Genomic DNA, 10,273 nt, shown 5'->3' with positions numbered 1-10,273 from the left:
ATATATATATATATATATATAATACACACACACACACATCAGTCACTGTGGGTGTTTTATTTATTTACCATTATTTATTCTTATGCCCTGTTGAGATTTTTGTCATTTATAATGCTTAGAAAATCAGATAGAAATATTTATCTGATATTCACTTTGCAGAAAATTTAACTGATATTTACTTTTATCTCAAAGATTTAAGATTTATTCTTTAACTCTTTAGGCAAGGAATATTTCAGAAGTGTTATGCTTTTGTTGCTATTAAATCCATGGCAGCATGCTATTTTGATAAGTTTTACCTTGTTACAGATAAATGATAGAGTAAAATTACATGGCATTTAGGATTTTTGTTAAATATTAATAAGTAGATTTTAGTCACTCTTGTCACATACAAGAAAGTCACAATGTGAGATGATAGGTACTGTAATTTGCTTTACTACAGTAATCATTTTACTATCTATATGTGTCCTAAAACATCATAACATAAACCTCAAATATACACGATAAAATTCATTTTAAAGAATACACAAAATAAAATAAAAATATAAAGATAAACACTTGGAAGGAATGCACAAAATAAAAATGAAATAAAATGTATGACAATAATAAATATCAAGCCTCTTTCTCTCATCTGTCAAGAAATATTTTGCTACTCTCCACCTAGTTTTTTTCCCGTTCCTCAGTCTCGGGCTTTATTAGTAGACCAGGGTGAAGAGTGCACAGGTGTATGTATGTGCATGCATGTGCATGTGTGTGTGTTGGAGGGCAGACAAAGGGAATTGCCAAATAAAGACTGATAAAATTAACTCAAAAAGAAAGCTTTGAGACCAGCCTGGCTAGGCCAACATGGTGAAACTCCGTCTCTACTGAAAAATACAACAATTAGCCTGGCATTGTGGCGCGCACCTGTAGTCCCAGCTACTCGGGAGGCTGAGGCAGGAGAATCGCTTGAACCTGGGAGGTGGATGTTGCAGTGAGCTGAGCTCATGCCACTGTACTCCGGCTTGGGCGACGGAGTGAGACCTCGTCTCAAAAAAAAAAGAAAGCAAGTGATCGATGGAGGAAAATAGACTGAATCCCTGGATCCCAGGGAAGAAAGGAGGAAAGCATGAGGAGGGTACACATTTTGGGGAGAATATTAACAGAGATTTTAAGGAATAGCTGCTATATGGGGGGAGATGTTGAAATGACAGGAAAAGGCTACTTTATAAGTTTTTCTCTACATGAAGAATGCATTTGCCCATCACACCCAACACACACACCCAGGGGCTTTCTAAAGTGAGGATTTGGGTTCCTTTCAGTCTTTTAACAGGCTGTTTTCTTCAACTTTTACATCATGCCAAGACTGGGCCATAAAGGGCTCGACTTCATTCAGATTACCAAGATACACAAGCACCAGAGGGCATTTTTTGTAGAAGTAAGTTGGTGACTTCCAATTTAAGGTTACTAAGAAGATTCCATAAAAACACACACAGAGAAATTGTAAGGGAAGATACATATTTGAGATTTTAATTATGTTCCAAAACAGGAAAAGTTCTACTATGAAGCATTTAACATTGCCACCCCCCTGAGATCTCCCTGTCAGGAAGCTTTTTGCCAGTCTTTCATGTTTTTTATATCTCTGTTATTGAACTTATTCTGCCTAGTTAATTTTTTCTAAGAATATTTTTATTATAGAAGTAATGTATGTTGGCCTGATTTATTCTTAATTGCATGTGGTAAGTTCACTGAAGACAGAGACTATACCTTATTTGTAAAACAATGTCAGAACACCTAACAGCACAGACCCTGGAGTGAGACACACCTGAATTTGAATCTTGGCTCTGTTGCTACTCCTCAGTTAAATACCAAGTAGTTTTTTTGTGGTGGTTGTTGTGTAATCTTGTTTAGACTCAGTACACTCATCTCTAAAATTTAGATAATGCCTGTTTCTCTTTGGGCAGTTGTGAACATTAAATGGGAAGATGTATGAAAGTGCTCAGCACACAGTGCCTGGCACCCACAAGTACTCATCCCACAGTAACTATTATTACGTGTGTGTCTAGTTTATTATTTGAATCTCTACCACGTAGCACAGAAGGTAGTGCTCAGATCTTTGCTGAACAAATAGCTAAGATGAGAGAAGAAAATCGTAAGAGGGATCCAAGGGCTGGCATCCTTGGTTTATTTTACCCCCTTTTTTTCCTCTGTGACCTTAAGATTTGGAATTCTAGGGGCTGCTATGGATGCTTGAGCTCTGCTTCCAGCCCCAAATGAGCCTTGTTGGAAGTAGGGTAGGAGGAAAGTGTTGTCTGTTTGTACGAGGGCCTCCCTGGGAGTTCTGAGCTTCTCAGGGGACTTCCATTCCATTCTCCAGCTCGTTTGCCCACTCACCTGCCCTCCCGCCCAATGCCTCTGGAAAGTTTCCTAGTGATGGGAACTTCCAGTGACTAACCTTTACCTTTGTAGGGTCAATGGGAGTGAGGGACCCTCTAAAATACCATCTCCTGCAGTAAGCATTTCTGGTTTCCCTGGTTAAAAAGAGTATCTCCCGCGATCGCACATAGCACTTATTGCCCTACTCTAGCTGCTAGTTTTATGTTGTTTCCTGCTGTAAATTGTAGGTCTCTGAGAGCAAAGTCTAGGTCTGGTTCCTGTTTGATCAGTACAATGAGCTGCACATTTGTTTCCAAGCAATGGCTGTTAAACTGAATTTCAAGGAAGTGAGACTCGGGGCTGTAGCCTAGAGCTGAGTCTTGAGCCCCTAAACTCCAAGGTGCTACCCCGATCACCAGACCTTTAAGTTTATACACTCTGCTCCCTATGGCAGAACACAGCCTCTGAGCAATTAGCAGCCTGAAGTTCATTGTTTAAGATTCACTGGAGGAAGTTCCCAGCAATAGAGTTCAACAAAACTGGCAGGAATCCAGAAGAAAAGCTTTATTTAGGAAATAAGAAAGCTTTATTTAGGGGACACAAATTTACAAGCTGTTAACATTACACTTTTTCCACTCCATAATTTGAAGTTCGTTTTTTACACCACCCAGCTATTACATAGGAGCATGGTGGAAATTCAATACCTGTTACAGCTGGAAACAATCTGGAAGAATTCTGACTCTATTAGCAGACAGCTTACTAAAACTTTGTACTAGTAGTCATATACAATTAATAATGCAGTAATTTATTTGGTCCCAAATGTGACTACTATATTCAAAGTCATCCAATGTGATAAAAATTTGTAGAACATTATACATTTTCATTCCCAGTGAGCATTGCCACAGTTTGCTAAAGTTTCTGGCTGAAAAATAAATATTTTCTAGATATCATTCTAAGTTGTTCAACTAAATGTAAATGAAATAACATCTCAGGAAAAGTTTGTCATCTCAATAATTTGATTTCCTCATTTGGCATAGAAAAACAATTACCCTTTCAACTTCATCAGTGTCTCTGTTGAGACTTGGATTTTTCACAGTCTCAGTTCTGCTTGAAGAATGCCAAAGTGTCTCCTCTTGATTTCATGTGGCTCTTCACAAATCCAGTTAATTTCCTGAACCCCTGGGCCAGCCCGTCCCCTGTGAGGGCACAGCAGGGTTGCACATACCAGTTCCGGTCACTGCAAAGCTTCTTCACTTTGAACATTCTGGTGATGTCCTCAGCAGTCAGAGCTCCAGGCATGTCTTGTTTGTTGGCTAATAGAACAACAGGCACATTTTTAATGTGTTCATTCTTCAAAATGTGCTCAAACTGTCTCCGAGACTCTTCCAGTCGCTGTTTGTCTGTGCTGTCCACAACATACACCAACCCATCGGTGTTCTCACAGTAACAGCCCCAAACAGTTCTCATTTTTTCCTGTCCTCCAACATCCCAGACTGTGAGTGAAAGACTCCTTTCCAACTCGATCATCTCCACATTGAAACCTATTGTAGGAATGGTGGTAATATCCTTAGCAAGCTTTAATTTATAAAGGAGAGTAGACTTCCCAGCTGAGTCAAGTCCCAAAAGAAGAATTTGGGCTTGTTTGGTTTGGGGATTTTTAGAGCCCAGCAAACCCATTTTAGCTTTTTTTTTTTCTCTCTCTCTCTCTTTCTTTAAATACCTTTTCTTACTTTCTTTCTTCGAATGGCCAGAGACAATGTGTCCTTTCTGGATCTCGCATGAAAATATTAGGAAGAAAGAAGAAAGCAAATGCTTCATGCTGTATTCTAAGAACAAGAACCTAGATATGTTTATGTTGTAGCTTATCAACTTGATTACAGGCAAACAGTATTTTATTTGCAATCCCAGCCAATCCTGAGGGATCTGTGGTGTGAGTAACCAGCCAATGCTACGGTGACTCAAAAGGGAAATTCTCTGTAAATGAGTAAGATTAGGAGAGGCCTACCTGGCTGCAGTTTTGTTTTCTTTCAGGTGCTAGAAATCTAGAGGAAACTGAAGGTTCAACGTGCAGAGGAGCATGGTTTAGCAGCAGAACAAAAACTTAACTTTTCATTTTAACTAATTTTAACTTAAATTTAACTAAACTTTTTGTGTAACTTTTTGTAGAACTTCTCTAGGTATTCAACCATTTATCTTATCCCAATTGTAAATAAGGAGCCAGGCTTCTTAAGTCATGAAGAGAGAGTTATTCTCACACACTGTCTGCAGTATCTTAAATCCCCCTTGTCCAGATTACTCACTAGGAAACCTTAAACCACCCAAGGTTATCTGAACCTTATCCTAATCACATACAGAATCACTTTCTTTAAACTTCTAGGCAGAGAATTTACACAACTGCAGTCACAAAATCAAATATATGAGGGGGAATTTATAACACAAACACTTTTACATTAAGCAGTCCAATTAAAGATGGCAAATAAATACATGTATTTATTTCCTCTCCTTCCCACGATGCCACAGAATAATGGTAAAGGCATTAAAAGAACATATAGGCTGGGCATGGTGGCTCACGCCTGTAATCCCAGCACTTTGGGAGGCCGAGGTGGGTGGATCACGAGGCCAGGAGATCAAGACCAACATGGTGAAACTCCGTCTCTACTAAAAATACAAAAAACTTAGCTGGGCGTGGTGGCCCATGCCTATAATCCCAGCTACTCAGGAGGCTGAGACAGGAGAATCGCTTGAACCAGGGAGTTGGAGGTTGCAGTGAGCCCAGATTGCACCACTATACTCCAGCCTGGTGACAGTGAGACTCCGTCTCAAAAAAACACAAAAAAACAAACAAAAAATACCATGTAAATCCATAACAAAACAACAAGATAATTCATCAGAGGGTGAGAGATTTTAACAAAATTCTGGAAAATGGAAACTAGATGGAAAAATGAGTGGTAACTGATATAGCAGGATAAATCCAAACCTTGGAGTGCTGATGCACAGGAGATAGGCGAGGTGACAGGTATGGCAGAGAGAAGGGATGAAATAAAGGACTAAAAACAGAAGAAGGTTAACAAGAGGCCACACACACACACACATTCTGTCTCTCACACACACATACACACACACACTTCTGCTGGCTGTCTTCACCAACTAGATATTTACTCCAGGCAAAATTCTAAAGAGTTTTTTATTAAAGAAATTGAAAGATCTCAGAAAAAAGACCTCCATTTTTGACAGTTGGGAGTTTCTGACCGTAATGCCTAAGTCAACATGTAATTAACCCATAGCCAACCTGGCAGTTGGCAAACTTGCTTACATACATAGAATTCCCAATCAGCTTTGCAGTGCACAGAAGTTTCTATACTTAATGCATAGCATGCCTTCAATATGAATAAGAGAGAGACCAAGATGAAAATAAGAACTTTTAAGAAAGCTTAAACAGAGCTAATGAAGGGAATGGAAGAACATTTTCATTAAAGTCTAATTGCTATTTTTGTACAGACTTGAGAAGACATTACATCCATAAGACAAATTGGATGGTATTAAACAGACCACTCAGAGAATAAAAACAAAACTCCTAAAAATAAAAACACAAATTTCAAAAAATTTTAAAGAATAGTAATACCTGTAGGCTGGAAGACAATGTTGAAGGAGTCTTTCAGAAAGTTGAAGATAGAAAATATGGAAGAAAAGATAAGAAATATAGTGGATGAACTCAGAAGTCTTAACTCAGAAGTCTGATTTGTAGGACTTATTCCAGAGAGAAAAAAAAATATGCACAAGAGGAAATTATAAAGAAATAATACAGGACCACTTCCCAAAGCTAAAGAATGAACTTGCCAGATTGAAAGACTTCCCTCAATGCTTACCAACATGATTTTTAAAAGAGCTATACAATGTGATATACATGTTTTTTATTAAAACTAAACATTTATTTAGAGTTTTTATACAAAATAAGTAGACTATTTTAGATGCAGAAAGCACACGTATGAAGAAATTCTGTAACCCTTCTTAAAGAATTAAGTTCTTAACCAACTCGCTATGTCTCAGAGGCCAAAGATACCATTTTCATTTGTTCATTGATTTATTCATCTAACCATTCAGGAAATAAACATATTGATTGCCTAGTCTGTGCTAGATGTCAGGGAGGTCACAAAGATAAACTAGGCTTGCCTTTAGTTGGCTTTCACTGGGGAGAAGGTAAAAGACATGTGACCTAATAAAAATAAATACAAAGTCAAAAAATTTCACATGCTGCAATAAAAGAAAGGCTAATGTATTCTGGATATTCACAGACTCCTTCAGAATGAAAGGCGTCAGAGAAATCTTCCTGGAGAAGGTTAAGTATTGAACCAGGCCTTGTAGAGACACGTGAGGGCATACGTGAAAGAAACATTCTGTGAGAGCAAAGTCTTAGAAATGGGAAAATATGGGAATGTATATGGAAAACCAACTGTATATGGATAAGTAGGGGTTTCTTCCATAAACATGTTGAACTATCATGAGAAAACCATAAGATAAATCTAGATTATAGGCCATGCTGCAAGACAACAGACTTGGACTCTTCAAGATAGGTCCATGTCATGAAAGACAAAAGGAAAAAAAAGGATCAGGAGAAGAATGTTCTAAATAAAAGATATATGATTCCTAAATGCATTGCGTAAACTTTTATTGGATCCTGTGTCAATAATAGTGATTAAGGAAATTGTTATAACAATTATGACCATTCAAATTGGGGACATTTGATTATGAACTGTATATTAGATGGTATTATTTACCAATGATAAATTTCTTGAAGGCAATGATTCTATTGTTGTTATGTAGGAAGATGATTTTGTTTCAAGGAGATACAGGCTAAAGTACTTAGAGGTGATATCAGCAAGTTAATTTCAACTGGCTCAGCAAACACATGCACACAAAGATATGTATATGGGAGGGAGGAAGTGTGTGTAAATATGGCAATAGTTGGTGGCTCTAGGTCAGAGGTATTGAGTGTTCATTTTACTATTTTTTAACTTTCCTCTAGATTTGAAATTTTTGAAAACAACATGTTGAAAAAAAGAATATAATTGAAATAAGCTAATAAAATTAGACTACAGGCCATAGTAACACAGTAAAATAATTCAGCTTACTTAGGGGTAAGTCTGTACTTCCAAAGGTGAATTTAGGGACTGTGACTGCACTACTACTTAAGCTCTTTCTCACCTCCATATTTTCAACAAATTAAAATTTTTAAAAGAAGTTAAACATTTATTTCATATTAAACTAAATGATTTGAGTGCTTTATGAGGTCTACTGTTGGTATTGGGGACATCCTTTAATACATTTTTGCTGTAATGAGCATGATCATACATATATGCCTTCACCATTTCCCATCTCACCAATTATACCTTGTTTTTGAGATAGCCAAACAAATGAGGGCTTAAATTCTGCATGAATATTATATCCACATAGGAATATTATTCTCTTCTGTGAAAAGAAATAAAATAATTTCTTTGTCAATGCTAATTGTCATAAAAGAATCTACAAATGTTTCAATATCCTTTCTTACTGTCCCAAAACATTTATGGATTCACTTGTCCCAGCCAAACTTGAGGGAAGGCAAGGTATTTGTTTTCTGTAAATCATTCTAAGATTACGCAAATAAAGGTAGACTTGTGAGAGAGTTACTGGCAGACTCTGTGGTGTCACAGGAAATTTTTTTTAAAATGTGGGAACGAAAGAAACATTTTCTTTAATTTCTTATCATGGAGGTGTGAGGCAAAAAGTCCTAAATTAGAAACTTAGCCATGTACTGACCAAGCAAAAATACAGAAACTTATCTCTTGGAAGAAGGTGCAACTTATTCCATTATCTTTATTTTTCACAGATAAAGAAGAAAGAATCAGGATGTGGCTGTGTAAATTGCTTAGCTTACAGAGACTTGGAACATCCCCTACTTTCCCTACAATAACTTTTTTTGGTCTTTTTAAAAATAAATGTTTGGAAAATTGAAGTATAACACATATATAGAAAAATGCAAAAATCATAAATATATAGCTTAAAGAGTTACCAAAAATTGAAAACACCCATGTAACCTCCACTAAGGCCAGGATTAATTTTTAACTTTCTTTTTTTTTTTTTTTGAGATGGAGCCTTGCTCTGTCGCCCGGGCTGGAGTGCAGTGGCCGGATCTCAGCTCACTGCAAGCTCCGCCTCCCGGTTTTATGCCATTCTCCTGCCTCAGCCTCCGGAGTAGCTGGGACTACAGGCGCCCGCCACCTTGCCCGGCTAGTTTTTTTGTATTTTTTAGTAGAGACGGGGTTTCACAGTGTTAGCCAGGATGGTCTCGATCTCCTGACCTCGTGATCCGCCCGTCTCGGCCTCCCAAAGTGCTGGGATTACAGGCTTGAGCCACCGCGCCCGGCAACTTTCCTTTTCTTATTTTTTGCAAGTAAAAATGCAAGACCTCATGTATTTCTATACCCAGTATGCTCTGTTCCTGAACAATAGTCACTCTTTGTCCTAGTTGAGATTCTTTGAAGCTGCAAAGAATGATATATCCTAATCTATAAAGATTTCCCCAGAGCCGTTTCCATCAAACTGAACCAACACTTTCACCCACATCACCAAAGGTTTTTTACTTTCACATTGGTAATCATTGGATGTGAGTTCAAATCTAGCCTCTGGCACTCACTAAATATTAAATAGTTGTCATAATTATATAAAATAAATGTGAAAAAAACATTATCACAGAGCCTGGCCCATGGCTGATACAAGTTTTCTCCCTCTTCTCTCACAATTTTTGTGTCTTAGCTAACATTTTTAAATACCTGTGATTCTTAATCTTTTCCAGATGAGGAACAATCTGATAATTCCCATAAAAGTATTCCACTGGGAGAACAAACCACCATGTGCTGGACCCCTTCCTCAGCACCCCATTTTTATCCAGCTCACCCTCAATAAGATAAAGAAGAACAACGAGACGACACACCAGAGGGGCAGTCTGAGGGCTATGTCTGGAACTTGGGAGCAATAGTTGCACCCCTTTGCCTTGGTGAAGATGGGGGATTTATTTAGGGATGGATGACTCAGATATCTTTGGCCCCAGCTACCTGCGAAGCTCTCAGTATCCTGGGTGCCTACCTAGTCAGCAGCAACGGGGCCCAAAAGAACTCAACTATGCAACCTGACTACCATTGACCTAATTAGTTCCCTTTTCACTTCCGTGAAATAATGATCCAAATGGTTCTCACAGGTCTCTATTTTTTATAGCTGCTCATCTTTCTTCAAACTCAAGATAAATCTTTGATTATTCATTCAACATTTATTGAGTATACACTAAATGGCAGGCACTATCTATCTTCTGTCTTCAGAATAACTGATGGTTCACTATTTAAGAAGTAACTAAAAGTTGAAACACTTAAAAATATTTTTTAAATGCTCTATACACAGTCTTCAAATTTTAGAAAAGAAATATTTTATTATAAAAACATTTAAAAATATTTAAATAATCTAAAAATTTAAAACTTAATGTGATTATGAGTCTCACTTTTCTCTTTGTTCACATACATATGTAATTTCTACATGCTTCATTCATTCAGTACACTTCTATTGAGCATGTAATATGTCTGTATATAATTCAAGACACTGGCAATTATCTGTATATAATCAAAGCAGTCTTCATTTTTAAGGAACTAACAATCTAATGAAAGAGACCAACACTTACCAACAGTATGAATGTTGCTATAAATAAGGTAACAGGACTTAGGAGGCTGCAAGTCAGTGTCAAGTCAACATGGCTCATTATGGGATGCTCACATCTTCTATCTGTCCAAACTGGGACCGTTTTAAAAGTGGAAGGGGTACTAATAATGAGTACACCAGCAAACAGGTGTAAACAGGCTTAAGAAAATTAGGCTGTATGGTCATTTTAGAATAAGCC

At 37.5% G+C, this 10,273-nt stretch overlaps 1 protein-coding gene across 1 annotated transcript; it reads right to left on the bottom strand.

The window, feature by feature from the left end:
• Window positions 1-2,919: 2,919 nt before the first annotated feature.
• Window positions 2,920-4,214, bottom strand: ARL14 (ADP-ribosylation factor-like 14). The gene has a single exon (XM_011959074.1). It carries the CDS (start codon window positions 4,168-4,170, stop codon window positions 3,451-3,453), a length of 720 nt encoding a protein of 239 aa, XP_011814464.1. The 5' UTR covers window positions 4,171-4,214; the 3' UTR covers window positions 2,920-3,450.
• Between the last annotated feature and the right edge of the window lie 6,059 nt (window positions 4,215-10,273).

Source organism: Colobus angolensis, unplaced genomic scaffold (assembly GCF_000951035.1).
Source record: "Colobus angolensis palliatus isolate OR3802 unplaced genomic scaffold, Cang.pa_1.0 Scaffold48, whole genome shotgun sequence".
NCBI classification, from domain to species: Eukaryota; Metazoa; Chordata; class Mammalia; order Primates; family Cercopithecidae; genus Colobus; species Colobus angolensis.
Note: the sequence above shows the minus strand (reverse complement) of the source record. Positions and strands in the feature narration are given on the sequence as shown.

Bases quoted from the DNA above. Each gene is read 5' to 3' on its own strand.
- ARL14 (XM_011959074.1), bottom strand. From the start codon at position 4,170: ATGAAGCATTTGCTTTCTTCTTTCTTCCTAATATTTTCATGCGAGATC.